At 46.3% G+C, this 18,221-nt stretch overlaps 1 protein-coding gene across 1 annotated transcript in view; it reads left to right on the top strand.

The window, feature by feature from the left end:
- NPTXR (neuronal pentraxin receptor) overlaps positions 1 to 17,547 on the top strand; it is a 39,262-nt gene extending 21,715 nt beyond the window's left edge. The window contains exons 5-8 of the mRNA XM_069102832.1: positions 155 to 380; positions 4,130 to 4,377; positions 6,688 to 6,867; positions 7,643 to 17,547. Coding sequence (XP_068958933.1) covers positions 155 to 380; positions 4,130 to 4,377; positions 6,688 to 6,867; positions 7,643 to 7,879 — 891 coding nt within the window. The 3' untranslated portion in view covers positions 7,880 to 17,547. The remainder of the gene's footprint in view (positions 1 to 154; positions 381 to 4,129; positions 4,378 to 6,687; positions 6,868 to 7,642) is intronic.
- Positions 17,548 to 18,221: the final 674 nt, after the last annotated feature.

Below are 18,221 nucleotides of genomic sequence, written 5' to 3'. Positions count from 1 at the left end.
TGATGGTGATGGTGATGATGATGGTGATAATGGTGGTTGTGGTGGTGGTGATGATGAAGGTAATGATGTTAGAAGGGAGGCATTTCCATTTTCTAGATGGTCTTGAGTGGGCTCTCAATGACTTTTCCTCCTCTCTCTTTCTCCTCCCATACAGCAGGAACTACCAGTCCATGGGAACGTCTCAGCCACTACAACGCGGCCCCTCCCAGCTCAGGACCCTCTTCACACCCAGATGGAGACCCTGGAGGCTCAACTGCTGTCCAAGGTCATGGCCCTGGAGAAGGAGCGCTCATCTCTGAGCAGCAGCAACCACAAGCAGCAGCAGGCAGTAGAGAAGGAGCTGAGTGCTTTACAGGACCGGGTGGCAGAGCTGGAACATGGTGAGACCTGGAGGAAAACTACCAAGGACAGAGTTTGTGGGCAGAGAGCACCAAGTACAGGCTCTATCCAAGGCTGCTTGGGCTGGTGTGGGGATGTTTGACGATGGAGCAAAGTAGAGCTGGCAAGGAGAAAGGAGGCATACTCCACAAAGATGGATTGATGGTCTCTGGGGCCTCTCTGGCCTATGATCCTGTTCATTTATTCAGCAAAGACTGAGAGTACCTGCCCTGTTCTAGGTGCTGGTAGTCAGGAAAGGGAATGACTTGATCTAGCGAAAAGCCTCTAGGATGGAGTTATGAACTACAGCTTCATTACTTATCCTCCCTGCGCCTCAGTCTTTCCTACTTTAAAATGAAGTTGTCTAGGCAGACATATGGGAAGAGGCTAGTCTTGCTGAGGGGATGTCCTGTGTGAATGGTCAGTCTGTTAGTCAATAAGGATTTATTAAGTCTCTACTATGTTCCAGGCTGCGTTCTAAGCACTGGTGATATAGAGAATGGTAAAAATCAGTCCCTTCCCTCAAGGAGGTTACATTCTGATGGTGAATTAGGGCTAGAAGAGAGACAGGGCAAGATAAGATTAGAGAAGAGCTCACAGCACTGTTTGTCTAGGCATAGAATGCAGGAAGGGGAGGCTGTAAGGCTATAATATATATATATATATATATATATATATATATATATATATATATAAGGATATATGGTAGGTTGGAGCCAGACCATAGAATTTAAATGCTAAATTAATGAGTTGTCATTTTATTCAGCAGGAAGTTGGAAGTCACTGAAGGTTTATGAGCAGGAAAATAACATGGCCAGCTCTAGGATTATAGAATCATAGGCTCAGTGATCCAGAGTTGGAAGAGACCTATAAGTCCATCTCTGAATCCCTCATTTTACAGATGAGGAAACTGAGGCCTCAGGAGGGGAAGGGGCAGAGGGAGGACTTGAACCACGTTCTCTTGACAACAGAGTCAGGGCTTTTTCTTGTGTGTTAAATAGATTGTTTTGACAATTATGTGGAGAGAGAAAATTCAGGATGATGGATGTAATTAGGAAGCTAATGCAGCACTCCAGATGATAAAGGTGACGTGAGTGGCAACTGGTGAGATACAGAATGAGGGAAGAAGTCAGGGATAGCTCCAAGGCTTCAAGCTTGAGTGACTCTGGGAATAGGAGTGACCTCAACAGAACTAGGGCAAGTAAGAAGACAGGTATGTTTTGGGGAAAGGTGATAAGTTTACTGAGCAATGGAAAAGCCAATGAATGTTGGGAAGAAGAGATAATGAAACGTGCCTCCTCCCATACTCACAACAAAGAGGTAGTGTGCTACAAAGAGAGGATAGAGTTTACATTGTCAGGAGACAGAGTCTCTTCATCTGATGTTTTTACTCACTTGGCAGGGGGGAAGGGGTATCACAAAAGAGGGCATGATGAGTAATGGCAGTGACGTAAATACATAAAGTGTTAGTAAAATGCACTTTTTTTTCAAAGGAAGGTGATGGGTTCACTTTGGGATATGTTGAGTTTGAGGTACTGTCCAGGTGGAACTGTCCAACAGTCAGGTGGGATTGCAGATCTGGAGCTCAGGGAAGAAGTCAGGACTGGAGCTACAAGTGTGGGAGACATCCTTGTAGAGGTGATCTTTGAAGCCATGAGATTGGATGAGATTACCTGGGGAGAGGAAAGAGAAGAGGCTAGAGTCTTGGGAGATAGCCACACTTACTGGTGGGAGAAAGAAGCAGCATTGAAGGTGACTGAGAAGGAGGAAAACCAGGAGAGACCAGAAGGCAAGGAAAGAGAGATAGATAATCCAGGAGGAGATGCTGGCCAAGCGGCAAATGCTGCCAAAAGATCAAGCACTGAAAAAAAGGTCACTGGGAAGCAACCAGGGAGAGAGATCTGACATCAAAGGACCCGAATTCAAATCCTGTCTCTGATGTTTACTAGCTATGTGACCTTAAGCATGTAACTTCCCAGGGCTTCATTCAGTTAATTCATTTGCAAAATTAGGGATGGATAAAACTAGGTGATGTCCAAAATCCCTTATAGCTCTAAACCTTGGTCCTCTGGTCAGGAGGTCATGGAAAGAGTTGAGGTGGGGAAAGAGAACTTTGAGGGCATATGGCTAGAGCCCTGGACTTGGAGTTAGGAAGACAAAAGTTCAAAGCCACCTTGGATGCTAACTATCTGACTGAGCAAGTCAGTTTCCTCATTTGTAAAGGAGGTTGGACTAGATGGCCTCTGAGGTCCTTTAGCTCTAAATCTATGATCCCCTTCGGGTCTCAGTTTCTTCATTGGTAAAGGAAGAGGTTGGGCTGAATGGACAGCAGTTCAGAACTAGGAGCCTGAGAGGAGGTCCAGGACCACGGAAAGGGTTTTAGTGGTTGTTTTTGTTTTGTCTTCTTTGGGCTTTTTCCTAGAAGGGCATGAGGCAGGACAAGGACTGAGGAGACGTGGGAATATTTGTAGGGAGGGAGCAAACAGCCCTTGCTGAGGGAGAGATTTTAAATGGCACTGGGGAAGGGGGTTGCTATTTGGAGCCTCATCCTGGAGGAGTGGGAGGGAATGAGATCTGGGACACAAGTTAGAAGGGCTGGTCTTGTCAAGGTTCCTCCACCTCTTTCCCAGATGCTGAAGGAAAGGAAAAAAAGATAGGAGACAAACAGGTTTTAGTATCTGTAGGAGGAGAGATAAAGTAGCTTAAGACAGATGGTCTGGAGCTTCTCAGTGAAGTAGGAAGCAGGACCATTCACTGAGAAAGGACTTTAAGGAGGAGGTTTGGAGCAGCTGCTGTGGGGAATGTGTGAGTGAGTCAATAAGAGAGTATAAAACACAGCTAATCACCATGTATCATTAAAGAAATAGACCAGTAAAAGGTTGCCTTGTAGCAGTGAGGACCCACTTGGGGATGGACAGCACAAGCTCATAGTGAATGCAACCAGCACAGTTTTCAGGACTTTTTCCAGTTAGGAGTAGAATGAGAATATCCAGATTTCTGATGTTATGTATAGTTGGGGGATAATAAGACATTGGAAGGTTAATCAATCAATCCATAATTAAGGCCTTATTACATGTCAGGCACTGTGCTTAGGGATGTAGAGACGAAAGTGAAAGGAGACTACATTCTATAGAACCAATTCACTTCATTTAACAACCATTTAACATATGTAACACATGAACACATATCATATACATTGGCTAGTTTATGTTTTGTATGACTTCATATATAGAATCAACATCAAATTGCTTGCTTTCCCAAGGAGGAAGGAGAATTTGGAACTCAAAATTTTTACCAATGAATGCTAAACATTTTTTACATGTAATTGGGAAATATTTAACAATAAATATATTGAGAAACATATAATTCACAGTGCTTTGCAAACTTTAAAACATTAAGTAAATGCTAAATATTATTAGCTCAATAAGTATTTCTAAAAACATTCTAGTTTTACATAGGTATCTAGGATCCTGTAATCCTAGAACTTCTGGGATTTTGACTGGACAAAACTGGTTGTAGAAGGTGTTGTGGAGGGAGATTCTAGCTCAGTTGTTGGTCTTATCTAGAGATGACTCCATCCAACTCAGGGCTCCTGGGAATCTGTGATTGTTTGACCAGAGTTTTAGGGTCAATGACTGTGGGTATCCCCAACTCACAGACAAACTCCTTGTATCTGAGTGCTTGGAGGGTAGTTAGGGTGAGACTGCCTCTTTGTCACTTCCCCTCTTCTGCCTTCCTCTCTGGTTCTCAGGGGCATCAGCCTACAGCCCCCCAGATGCCTTCAAGATCAACATCCCTGTGAAGAATAATTACATGTATGCCCGAGTGCGCAGGACCCTGCCAGAGCTATACTCTTTTACCATCTGCATGTGGCTGAAGTCCAAATCTGGTGGGATGGGGATAGGCACACCCTTCTCCTACTCTGTGCCTGGCCAGTCCAACGAGATGGTGCTGCTGGAGGCAGGGCATGACCCCATGGAGCTGCTCATCAATGACAAGGTGAGGAGTTGGGACATGAAATGAAGTTCAGTCAGCATTTATTAAATGCCAACTGTATACTAGGCACTGGGACAAAAGTGAAATAAGCCCTACTCTCAAGGAGATTTCACTCTATAGGGAAGATAGACACACAAATCAGTAAGTACGACATCTACAGAAAGCAAATCCACAGTCATTTTGGAATAAGAAGAGAATTAGCATCCGAGAGGATGAGAGGAAGCAGAGTGGAGAGGATGGCACCTGGGGGAGCCTTGAATGATGCCAGGCATTCCAAGAGGCAGTGATGTGGATGGACAACATCCTAGGCTTGGGAGATATAGCCTGTGAGGCCAAAAATAATGTAGCTATAGATTGAGGAAGGAAAAGGACCTGGAAGGGATGGGGCTGGACAAAAAGAGCACCTGTACTCAGTGTGGGGAGACGACTAGGCATGGAGAAGACTGGGGAAGGAGGGGACCGAGGGCCAAGGAGGGAGGGAGTCGGGGAGGAGAGGGACCCAGATGAACTCAGGTAAGTTTACCACTCCAGAGGATATGTGTTTCCTTACAACAGTCCCGTGAGGCAGGTAGTGGCATCCCCACCTTGCAGGTGAGAAAACCAAGACTCAAGCTTATCTTTAACCTGGGTCACAAAGCTAGTTAGTTTCAGAGCCAGGATTCAAGACTAGATCTCTCCTGACTCCAAAATCAGCACCCTATTCACCATGATAGGCACCTAAGGGAGATAGGGAAGGATTGGAGCAGAGGCGGGGCGGCCAGGTGGCGCAGTGAGTAAGAGCACCGACCCCAGAGTTGGGAGACCTGGGATCGAATCCGGGCTCGGATACTCAGCACCACACCCAGAAATAACTGGCCGTGTAATCTTGAGCAAGTCACTTAACCCCAGTTGCTTTATAAAAAAAAGATTGGAGCAGAGTAAGGGGGTTTGGGGTGAAGAGACAAAGGGGGGAGTGAGGAAGGGGTTGTCTTCTCTGTTATTCACCTCCAGCCAACTCCTTGGACATCTATTCCGCTCGTTTCCCTTTTCTCCCCCAGATATTATGCCCACCTTTAGAGAAGACCTTGATGCCCTTTTCTCGTCTTATCCCCAGGGAAGGATGTGGGGGAGGAGGCTAACAGAAGCCCCCAGTTTCTCTGGGGTCCTTTGCCCCAAGGAAGACAGGATTATTTCCTCTCCATCAGGGTGTGGGCAGTCTGGCTCTGTGTGTGTATGTGGGGGGGGGAAGGGCTCCAGGATAGTGTTGGGGAGGATGTAGGAAGGATGCTTTATATCCATACAGAGGGTGGAGTCCTTAGTGGTTAAGGGGAGGCAGGAAACCGGCTGTTCATGCTGTCTGTCCTTCTTACTGAAATCTTCTGGTGCCCCGTGGAGTCTGGCGGGTTACCTTCAGATGTCTGAGTCCATCTGCTCCCTCATGGGGGATCAGGGCTAGGGCAGGGGATGGAGTCATGCTAATTAAGCTGGGCTGATCTCTGGCCCAAGGTCTTAAACCAACCACTCAAATTTCCTTAATGCTATAAAGTTTCCAAAGCACTTTGCCCCAGCAAACCTCAGAGTACATCTAGGTCATTTTACAGATGTGGAAACTTGGACCCAGAGAGGGGAAGGGACTTGCCCATGGTCACATAGTTAACTTGCAACAGAGTCAAGGTCTGAACCCATGTTCTCTAATTCAAAATCCATAGCTCTTCCCACAGCACTTTAGGAGGGCTGCAGTACAAGTATTACTGTTGTTTTCTATTTGCTACCTTGGGTAAATCATCAGTGAAAGGAATTTTTGTGCTAAGAGTTTACCATACCAATAAAAGCTCCCAACCATGCCCAGCCCCTCACATAGAGTAAGTAATCAATAGATGCTTCTTGAAATCGGTTATTTATATAAGGAAAAACTTCTTAGAAATGGAGCTACCAGGGGGCGGCTAGGTGGTACAGTGAATAGAGCACCAGCCCTGGAGTCAGGAGGACCTGAGTTCAAATCCTGCCTCAGACATTTAACACAAAACCTAGCCTTGTTAACTTGGGAAAGTCACTTAACTCCAGTTGCCCTCCAAAAAAAGAAATAGAGCTACCCTAAATAGGAATGAACTGCCTGTACAGGTGATGAGTTCCCCATCACTGGCCGCTAGATGCCCACTTGTCAAGGATGTCATAGAGCAGGGCTGCTTCTGCCATGAGGAGGAACAGATGCCCTCTGACATCTTTCAGCTCTGAGGTTTGCAATGAATTGTCTAAGTCAATTAGCCGATACCTGAGTATCAGCCATGGGCAGGGGCCTCTATTACTGGAAGGTTCTTTTTTGCCTATTCCCAGGTGGCCCAGCTGCCATTGAATCTGAAGGATGGGCGTTGGCACCACATCTGTATCGCATGGACCACAAGGGATGGCCTGTGGTCAGCCTACCAGGATGGCCAGCTGCGTGGCTCCAGCGATAACCTGGCTGCTTGGCATCCCATTAAACCCCATGGGGTCATCATCCTGGGGCAGGAACAGGTGAGGAGGGCTTAGGTTAGGTCCTGGGAAATGCAGAGGGAGGGAAGGAGGGAGGGAGGAAGGAAGGAAGGAAGGAAGGAAGGAAGGAAGGAAGGAAGGAATGGAGGAAGGAGGGAGGAAGGGAGGAGGGAGGAAGGGAGGAGGGAGAAAGGGAGGAGGGAGGCAGGGAGGGGGGAGGAAGGAAGGAGGGAGGGAGAAAAGAAAGAGGGACAGAAGGAAGGAGGAAGTGAGGAAGGGGAGGAGGGAAAGGGAGGAGAGAAGGAGAGGCCTTTCTGGAGGAAGGAGCAGCAGGCACTAAGCCTTAGAAACCTCTGTTATTAAAATAATAAATAATGGTGGTGATGATTCTTCCAAGGTCAGTCACCCTTCTAAGGCTCTCTACACACCATTTTTGTGGAGCCAGATAAAGATGTCAGAGCTGGGAAGGTCCTTACAACATGCAGTGTCAGGGATGAGAATAATTTTAGAGAATGTCAGAGCCAGAAAGGCCCTTAGGACATCCCCTGGGAGTTATGGTCTAACAGCTTCACTTTACAGATGAGAAAAGTAAGATACAGTCAGGAAGGGAGTCATTTCCTACCTTCATACAGTGAGTTGGTAGCAGAGCTGACACCAGAACCCAGGTCTCCCAGTTTCTGACTTTGGGCCCTTCCCACAAATCAGAAAAGTTGTCACCAAGGACAGTGTTGTATTAACTGAATTTGTGTCTATCTCTCTCCTCCCTTACCCTGCTTCTCCCTTCCTTTCTTTGCTACCCCCTTGGTTCTCCAACCAGGACACTTTGGGTGGTCGGTTTGATGCCACCCAGGCTTTTGTGGGTGAGATTGCCCAATTCAACCTGTGGGATCACATCCTGACGCCGGCCCAGATCCTGGGCATTGCCAACTGCACCTCCCCCCTGTCGGGCAACATTATCCCCTGGGATGACAAGCTGGTGGAGGCTTTTGGGGGTGCAGCCAAGATGCCTTTCGACTCCTGCAAGAGCAAGGCCAAGGCCAAGTCCAAGGCGTGAGGCTTGGGGGAGGGCCCACAGCCCCCGCCTCCCCCTCCTCCTTCCTAGCCCATTCCCTAGAGGAGCACAAGACGGGCAGCATTCCTTCCCTTCGCCCCCCCCCCACTTCCAACCCTTCCCTGCTAGACTCTGGACATCATTGATTCCCTCCCTCCCCCCTCCTCCACTCTACCACATTCTCCAGGTAATGAGGACAGACATCTGGTTATCCTAAGCAGCTGTGGCTTGTTCTGTCAAGCATAGGGTGAGTCTTGGGGAAATGGGGGCAGGAGGAGGGGCAACTAAAGCATGGCCCACTCACCCTGGGCATGTCTGTAACTATCTCTACCTTAACAACTGACCAGAATGGAGGCTTAGAACAGATCATGACTAAAGGGAGCTGAGAGTCCATCTACTCCAATCCCCTCTCTTTTTACTGGGGAAACTGAGGCCAGGACCATTTAAGTGACTTGCTGGAGCTCACCAATCTAACAAAAGTATATATGTAGAGATAGAAGGACTTTAGGACCATCGATTGGAATCTCTCAGTTTTATAGATGTGGAAACTGAGGCCCAAAGAGTTTCAGTGACTTACTCAAGTTCACTCCCCTGACAAAATCATGGGTCCTAAGATCTCATTAGATAAAGCACTGAGCCTGGAGTCAGGAAGACCTGAGTTCATATCTGGCCTCAGATACTATGTGACCCTGGGCAAGTCACTTAACTCTGCCTCAGGGGGCACACTGGAGAGGGTAATGGCAAACCATTCCAGTATCTTTGCCAAGAAGACCCCAAATGGGGGCAGCTAGGTGGCACAGTGAGTAAGAGTGCTGACCCCAGAGTCAGGAGGACCCAGGATCAGTTCCGGCCTCAGATACTTAACATCCACGAAAAACAAACAAAAAAAAACTGGCTGTGTAACCTTGAGCAAGTTACTTAACCCCAACTGCTTTATTAAAAAAAAAGACCCCCAAATGGGAGACATGCCTGAAGTAATTGAATAAGAACAGGGTCATAGATTCAGATCTTGGAGTGACTTTGACATCTGGTCCAAATCCCTCATTTGACAGATGGAATCTGTGATCCAGAGAGGTTAAATTACTGCCCACATAGTAAATGGCAAAGTCAGAATTTGAACCCAAGTCCTGTCTGACTCCATATCCAGCTGCCTCTCCTATGATACCACACTGCCTCCCTCCTCTGGTCCTCCATTTGTCATCTGCCCCATCACAAGGCATCAGGTAGTGCGGAGGGGTGTTGCCCCAAGCACTGGAGGGCCCATCCCCATTTATCCCTCTGTTCCCAAGGAGCTCATTCCCATGAGCTCCTCTGAGCACTGCCAACAGATGCAAACTCCCACTGGACCTAGCGTTTATGGGAACAGGCCATTGGTGCATCAAGGTCCAGGGACTTTCTGTAACCTTGACCATATCCCTTTTCCTTCTGAACCCATCCTGGACAGTTTTGCCTTCTTACCAGATCATAACTCTAAAGGATTTCAAGCATCACTCAGTCAGGGTGTCAGGACTTGGGGTAATACAGATCTCTGTCCCCTTCATAGTGCCCCTGAAATCACATAAGTAAGCACTTATCCACGTGATCTCTGACTAATGTATGAATCACCCTTCCAGTTACTAAGCCACCATGCATCTCAGGCTGTTACATAGAGGGTCTCAGACTAGACAGAGGTCAAAGGCATGGTACTGAGATTCAGGTCCACAACCTATACTGGCCAGGATCCCCAAGGATGTCCAAGCAGGACCTCGTGTCTATCATCCTGTCTTATGGGAAGCCCATCTTGAGCCAAAGAAGGGATGGGCATTTGCTTAATGCTAGACTTGAAACTTTCCCAAGTAGAGAGATCTTTTTGCCACTTTCCTTCAATTAAGTAACCGAGATGTAAGCTGCCTCAGGCCTTAGACCATCTATCTATCTATCTATCTATCTATCTATCTATCTATCTATCTATCTATCTATCTATCTATCTATCTATCTATCTATCTATCATAAGCATTAAGTGCCTATTAGGTGCCAGACATTGGGGATATGAATATGAAGAATGGATGAAATTCCCCCTCATTTTACATAGCAGGAATCTGGGGCCCAGAGGGAGGAAGCTACTTTACCAAGTGTGTACTAAGCAGAAATCCTTACAGAGAAATGAGAAGGCTAAGAGTCATCCTCCTTCAATGCCAAATTCTCTATAAAGGAGAGTGGGCATCGGCTTCTCCGATTTTTAGCACCTGGTGTTCTGAGGATTCTTGAAATGCACACAAGAAAGAAGAGGGACCAATAGATCTAGCAGAGCATTTGTCCTTCTGCTGGTCAGATGGCATGACCTTGGGGTGGTTGCTATTATCATCATCATCTCTCTTGACAAAGTGCCCTAAGAGCATTTGAGAAGGGACAGGATACTTTCAGCTGAGAGTATCAGAGAAAGCTTTGTGTAGTTGCTGATGCCTGAGATAGCCCTTGAAGGAGAACAAGGTGTCTGAAAGAAAGAGCAAAGATTAAGAGGAAATTCATCACCACCTAGAGGGTCACAGCCTTGTATGGAGGCATGGAGATGGAAGATGGCTTGTCTGATTGGGGGGATCCCTCCGATTCCAGTCTGACTGGAATGTAAAGTACATGAAGGGGAATTGTGTGAAATAAAACCAGAAGGGTAGATGGGAGATTGACTATAGAGGGACAAGAGTGTCTGGCTAAATAGTGTGCATTTTATTCTGTGAGCGACTGGGAAACACCATGTTTTTTGAGCTAGGGAGTAATATGGAAGATTATATAGGAAGCTATAGGAAGATTATTTGAGCATCTGTATGGAGGATGAAGTTAAGGTGGCGATGACCACCTGAAAGCCCACTATGGGAGAAGAGCTAGGGCCGCCATAGCCTTGAGTCATCACAGCCAGTGGACATGCAAGATGACAGGAAACTGGACTCAGTGAGTCACATTTAATTCAGTGCCATCAAGGCCTATTAGGTGTCTGCCATGTATAGTGCACAGTGCTAGGTGTGGTTGGGAGCCCTTCCCTCATGGAGTTTATAGTCTAATAGGGAAATGAGACTCACAGATAACTGTAACACATAATATCAGCTGTTAAGTGCAATAGAAAGGAACAAAATAAAGTGGTATAGTTGGCATCTGAGTTAGGTCTCTTTAGATGGTTAGGAACTCGATGGATTTAGAGGGGAAAGGAGGAAATTTGAGGCATTAAGAGTATTATCATGTATAAGAAATGGAGAGCCAATGAAATTGATTGAAGCATAGAGTATTGGAGGAGAGTATTATGAGATTAAGATGGAAAGGTTTGGCAGTACCAGGTAGTATAGAATTTTAAATGCCAGGCAAAGGAATTTAAATTCTACTCAGTGGATAATAAGTGTGCCCACTCCTAACAGGCACTAAGGTACCGGGCCTAAAGACTGTTTGGTTATTAATATCTCCTCAGTTATTGGTTCATTCTTTACCCATATAGGTATGCTGGTTTGTGTTACAAAATTGTGGTCCAAATGTCTCCTAAAGTCACAGAATTCACTATGGACTATACACTAATATTTTGACAACTTGAAGAGGGATAGCCTTACTGAAAGGAATAAAGATGAACTGGCATTCATCTTGCTATTCAGGGCTAAGTCTCTGGTGATCCCCTCTTCAGAAAAACTAGTGAGTTTTCAACTTGACTCAAGGTGGACCTTTAATTGGGCAGTACTACACATGGAACTCAGGTAGAAAGAACACAGGATGATCAAACATTGGCTTGGAAATGGATCCTTCACTGGGATCAGTCTGGAGTGGGCATTTCCCTGGTCTTTAGCTTGGGCTCCCTGCATGGAAAGGCAAGGTCAAGAATTGAAGAATGGCACCATACTGTGAAGTCTTCTCCTTAGAGCAAGGCTATCCCTCAGTTCAAAGATAATGATATATCAAGGTAGTCTGAGTTTTATAAAGCTCATCTTGAATGGGATCACCCAGCCCTTGCCATAATTGATCACTCAGGGCCAGCTCTTTCTAGTGCAGGCCTTGGGCAAATATACAGAAGGCATTTAATAGGAAAGGGTGCCAGTTTTTTGGTGTAACCACCAGTTGTGGTGGTTTGTGACATCTTGTCTTGTGGCTTTTCAAAAGTTTGTTTCTTTACTTGGATGAAGTCTGCCAGATCGTTGCTGCATTGGGAGTTTAGAAGTGGAATGTGGACCATGGGGCAAGAAAACAATCCACAAGCAATCATTCTCAACTCTGTTTAAGCAAGAGGCTGCAAGTCCCTATTTAATGGAAATGCATTTCTGAGCCAAGGACAACTGATATTAAAGGCTTTACATAGATAAACACATTTGATCCTCATAGCCCCTCTGGGAGGTACATATTTACTATGGGTATTATTAACCCATTAGAGGTGAGGAAACTGAGGCTAAAGAAGTTTAAGGGATTTTACTATGGTCAAGGAGTTGAGACAGAGAGGGAGGGAGGGAGAAGGAACAGGAGAGGGGGGGAGAGGGAAAGAGGAGAGGGAGAAAGAGGGAAGGAGAGAGCAAGGGAGAGAGGGAGAGGGAAAGAAAGTAAATTCATTTCCCTATTGACTCCAAATCCAACAGCATTAAGTAAGCTCTGCTGTAGCAACGTTTTAGGCAGGTGAAAGATGATTCAACCCTCATAGATGAGGATGTAGGAACAATCCTTGGGGCTGTGGTCTACACAATCTGTCAGAATCCAAGAATCCAGAATTTTGTTGACATGCCAACCTGTGATGACAGGAGTCATTGAGATATGTAATTAAGGGTATGATTAGAAACATCAGTCGGGGGGCGGCTAGGTGGGGCAGTGAATAGAGCACCAGCCCTGGAGTCAGGAGGACTTGAGTTCAAATCTGGCCTCAGATACTTAACACACAAAAAACAGCTGTGTGACCTTGGGCAAGTCACTTAACCCCAATTGCCCTCCAAAAAAAAGTGAAAGAAACATCAGTCCTGAGGAACTGGATAACAGAGGATGCATTGTAAAGACCTGAAGGTACAATGGTGATGGTGATGGTGATGTTACTCAAACTGAACACATGGCTAATGAATTTTTCCAACCATCTTGAAGTTTTAGCTTACCAAACCCTTTTGCTTCAGAGATGTTCCAGAGGCCAAAGGCAGGGGATCCCACTTGTGGATGTTCATTTACAGTGGTGGTCACCACATTACCACAACTTACCAACTCCCTCTTTTTCTTTTCAAGTGCTCCATCAGACTTTGCAGGCAGGTCAGAGGTGGGGCCTTTCTCCACTGGCACTCACCCAATATGAGGTAACATACTATTCAGTTCATTTCAAGAGATACAAGATGGTGGGCCTCTTTCTGGATATGAGGAATTTCTAGCCCATGAACCAGTGTTAATGTGTTTCTCTATCCTATAATTTGGTCAGAACCAGCTTTGAAGAACCCAGTTGGTAATCCAGAACTTGTCAGAGCAAAGCAGGAGTGAGTCATAGGAGCAGGTGATCATAGAGGTCAGGGCAGGCAATGTTGGTGTAGAAAATGCTAGTTAGGCAGAACAAAAGCAAACCTTAAAAAATTCTTCATCTTTTGTTTTTATATCCCCTTCCTTTCTCAATAGATCTCTCCTCCTCCCCTATCCAGAGATCCATCCCTTATAATGAAGAATTAAAAAGCATAAAATAGCAAGGCAAAACCAAGCATCAGCTAAGTCTGACCATATGCCCCACCACCATTCCTAGAGAAGAGGTGCCATTTTATTTCTCTTCAGGGACAAGGGACAGAACACTTGGGGGATTTGTTTATCTGTTTGTTTTATCTTTATAAAACACACAAAGGCTGTATTTGAAGATTAGATAGGGCATAGATTTTTCCTGCATAAAACTTACACTCTTACAACACAAAGATCTATCAGACTCTATAGGTAGGAATTAGTTTAGGGCAGATGTTGGCAGTTGTCAGAGTCAAAAGAGGAGGCTTCAGGGTGGACAGAGGTTTGAGGTTTGGCTGGAGATAGAGAACCCTGACCCTGTGGCCCGAGGGCTTCAGGTAGACGCAGTCCAGTCAGCACCCTGGACAGCTCCCAGAGAGGGCATTGGCTCTTTCTAAGACTAACATCTGCTCTATCTTCTCAGTCCCAGGCCAACCCCATTAGTTCTGTACTTGTGTTGAAGGGGTCATAAACACATATGCAAATAACTCTTAATGCAAAATAAACTATGTGAATTGTAATAAAGGAAGCATTACCAAGTTATCGAGGGTGTCCTGCATACAACAGGGACCTCATAAATGTTTGTATGATAGGGTTGAACAAGATGCTAGGAGCTTTGATCAGAGATGGTATCCGAACTGGGCCTTGTGGGATGGAGGGAATTTCAGCAAGTGGAAGTTGGGTGATGAGGGGGTCTTCTAGGCAGAAGGAACAGCATGGAGCAAAGGCATATAGAAAGTACAAGATGAGGGGTGGCTAGCTGGTGCAGTGAATAGAGCACCAGCCCTGGAGTCAGGAGGACCTGAGTTCAAATTCAGCCTCAGACACTTAATACAAAAACTATCCATGTGATCTTGGGCAAGTCACTTAACCCCAATTGCCCTACCTTCCCCCAGCAAAAAGAAAGAAAGGGAGGAAGGATGGAAAGAAGGAAGGAAGGAAGGAAGGAAGGAAGGAAGGAAGGAAGGAAGGAAGGGAGAGAGAGAGAACAAGATGAGTTTGTAGGCTGGTAAATAATCTGGCCTGGCATGAGTAAGGCAAAGTAATATGAGGTAAGGATATAGAACTAGACCATAGAGAATCTTAAATCCCCAATTAGAATCTTGGAGGTGATTGGGACCTCCCAGAATATCTAGTCTTGTGGTCTCACTTGGGGCTGGCCCCTCAAGGGAATCCAGCGAGCTTGTTGGGGAACTTCATCCTTTGCTTTATAGAAGGGGAAACTGAGCCAAAAATAAGTTAAATCACCTGAGGGCTAACAGTGAGTTGGGGCTATATGAGGGCTCACACTCAAACTTGCTGCTCTCCTGGCCAGTTCCCTTTCCTATACATGAAGCTGCCTGGTCTTTGGGTGAATGATGATCCTAAGAAACCAGAATGCCTAGCAACAGGAAAATATTTACTTATAGTATAGCCCCAAACCTTGTCACCCACCTCCCCTAGGAAGCATCTCTATGACATCCCATGAACCAGAGAATCTAAGGCATTGATGAAGAGGGACACTAATGCAGGTAGAATGATTGAGCCCAGTGATCCTAACACAGAGGAACACCTGAGGGCCTGACTGCACCTTGACCAATTACAAGTAGCATTACAAAGCCTAGCCTTCTTTACTGTTTCTCTCCCTATCTCTTGGCCTTTCCCAGTCTTAACTACCTTCTGGCCTCCAGCCAGAGACTTGGCACTGCCATATTCTTATTCCATTAGAATTGTTTTTTTTCCAAGGCCCCCTGGCTCCACAGACCCTTCCCCAACTGGCACATTTGAGTTTCAAGAGCAGAAAACATTCCTCTCCTCCTTTCTCCACCACCTGATTGCAGCCACTCTCCCCAAGGACCCAGTGATGTCATGGTCGTTATTCAGACAGAACCAGCAAAGGTCTGAGTTGCCCTGGTAACAGCTGATGACATCAGCAAGAGCTCTGGGTCAAGAGCCCTATCAATAATGCCATGTCTTGTTACCATGGTGACAGCAGAATTCAGAGTCTGGGGTTTTTTCCTCCCCCTTCTTTAAAGATAAAGCCTTTGTGGCAATCACCTAAGGAAGAGGAGCGTCTGGGGGTGACATCTCAGTACTGTCATGTATGCCATTGGCCATTGCCAGTTAAATCAAGTTACACTCAAGGCTTTGGCCTTGTTACCAAGACAACCCGTCAGGGAGTGCCTGGTCTTTACCCCTCTTGACTGAGGCCCCAGCTGCTGGTGCAGACTTGCAGAGAAGGAAGGAAAAGAAACCAAGAGAAATTTAAAGTCTGACCTACCTTGGGGTAGGTCAAGGTTAGGGCCTTGGCTTGTACCCCAGACACCTCTCCCCTTCTCAATGTCTCCATCTGTGCCTTTCGTCCAGGAAGGTGAGTTGTCTAAGGAGGTCGCTTCCTCAGCCCCCTGCCCAGGGAGGACTCAGTTACCATTACTCCCTAGGGTAGCTGGAGCTCTTTGTACAATGGAAGGAAGAATGGGTTTGGAGTGAAGGACCCGGGTTCAAAACCCATCTTTGCGCCTTACTACCTGTGTAAGTCAACTGATCCCTCTGAACCTTGGTTTCCACATTTGGAAGTAAAAGAGTTTGGGCTACATGAAGGATGTCAGCTCCTGGAGGGCAAAAGTGTTTCATTTTCAACTTTGTCTCTCTAGTGCCTGGCCTCATACGGGTACTTGATAAATGATCATTGAAATGATCACGTTCCTTCCAAATCCAAATCCTATTTGTCTCCAAAAGCTTCTCCTGTTTCTGTGTCCTTCTAGGGCAGAGAAGACAGGGAAGGAGATTATTTCCTTGGGGATGCTACAGCAGCCCAACTACCCATCAATCCACAAATACTTGTAAAGTGCCTACTATGCACTGGGTACTGAGGAGACTTAGAAAAGGGAGACAGTGCCTGCCCTCAGAGAGGTTAAATTCCATTGAGTGGGAAGGGACTTGGATGCTCCCAGCTCAAACATACTTTTGACTGGAGTCAGATGAAAAGGTGGGCTTATAGTCTGAAAGTGAATGGTTGGGATTATTTATGTGGTATGGTTTCTGTCTTTATCCCATCCCCATCATAGGCTTGAAATGAGAAAGAAGGAAGTGATATTGGATGTACACCCACTCTGGAGAAAAACTCAAAAGTGGGGTGGCTTATTACAAGTTAGCCCCCTCGTGCTTCCCAAAAGTCTAGGATGAAGGAAGAAGGTGGCAGGTAGTAAGATGGTCCAATCCAAGGTTGGCCACACAGGGAGGCTTGACGGAAAAGAGGTGATCTCAGACCCTTCCAGAAAGAAAAGACACTGGTCCTGCCCCATCACTAGTGCTGTTCCCCCAGTTGGAGCCCTTTTTCCCCCTTTATCTCCTCTGAGACCACCACTCTCTAATCTTCTGTCATGCCAGCATGAGGGCTCTTCTCCCTATGGGGCCTTGTGTCATGCGCCAGCTTGGTGAGTCCTGCCTTGACCTCTGGGCATCTCAGGATCAGGTAGGCCAAGATCCACATTTCCACCTTCTCTGTGAGGTATAGATCCCCAAGGTGGGAGTGGGGAGATAAGGGAAGGCAACAGCCATACTTGTCCTCCTCCAAACCTGGCTCCATTGATATCCCAATGCTCTCTCCATGTCCTAGATGACTCCTCCTGTGTCCTGCCCCCCTCCCCTACCTGCTGCCCTCTGGTTCCTCCCAAATCCTACCCCCCTTCCTTGAGTGTGACTCTACTCACCCCACCCTGAGACACCCCCACTGGGAGGTGTCTAACACAGGCACCATCTGTGGGACTTTGCCTGTGAGACAATTGTGTTTGAGCTGTGCAACACTGTGATCCTCGTGACCATCACTGAGACCACACCTGGCTCCTCCAAGCTGCTCTTTCTTCCTCTCCTTTCCCACCCCATCCCACCACCCCATTTTGTACATCTGTGACATGAGTTGCAAAGTATGTGTGCGCGTGCGTGTGAGCTATGCCATATTTATTAACATGTGTTTCTTTTTTTTTTGTAAATCTGATTGTTGACAATAAACGTGAAGTTTACTTCCTGCCTCTTCTTTCAAGGGGGTGGGGTTGGGAGGGAGGACCACCTCTCAGAGTCAGCAAAAGCTCTACTCACCTGCCCACCTTAACACCCCCTGTGCCTCCTCTCAGGTCCATAACTCCCATGGTCCAGCCAATTTCACTGACAACAAATATTTACCAAACACCTACTATGTGCAACACCCCAGTCTCCAGACTGGGAATATAAAAATGAAAAATGATCACCAAAAAGCATTTATTTAGCACCTACTATGTGCCACATGCTAGGAATACAAAGACAAAAAAATAGCCCCTGTCCTCAAGGAGCTTACATTCTATTGAAAGGAGATGTAGACAGAGAGGGGGAGGAGCAGGACCTGTGCTTACATTGGTAGAGAGAACTCTCAGGCAGAGAAATCCCTTCTGCCAGTGTGGGTCATCACCTCCTCTACAACTTAGAGTCTTAGAACAGGGGTGGGGGAGGTGGTCTATGGAGAGATTTCATGAGGTTTGTAAACTTGGAAGGGAAGAATCACACCTTTCTTTTCATTAACTTGTAACTGGCATTTATTCAATTGCTTAAAAATATTATTTTGAGAAGAATTAGTGTAAAGGTTTCTCCAGACTACCAAAAGGATCTCTCTCTCTCTCTCTCTCTCTCTCTCTCTCTCTCTCTCTCTCTCTCTCTCTCTCTC

This window comes from Petaurus breviceps, unplaced genomic scaffold (genome assembly GCF_028583685.1).
Source record: "Petaurus breviceps papuanus isolate PSGF00001 unplaced genomic scaffold, PetGlider_PUasm1.0 558, whole genome shotgun sequence".
In the NCBI taxonomy this organism is placed as follows: domain Eukaryota; kingdom Metazoa; phylum Chordata; class Mammalia; order Diprotodontia; family Petauridae; genus Petaurus; species Petaurus breviceps.
This window is presented reverse-complemented; position numbering and strand designations above follow the sequence as displayed.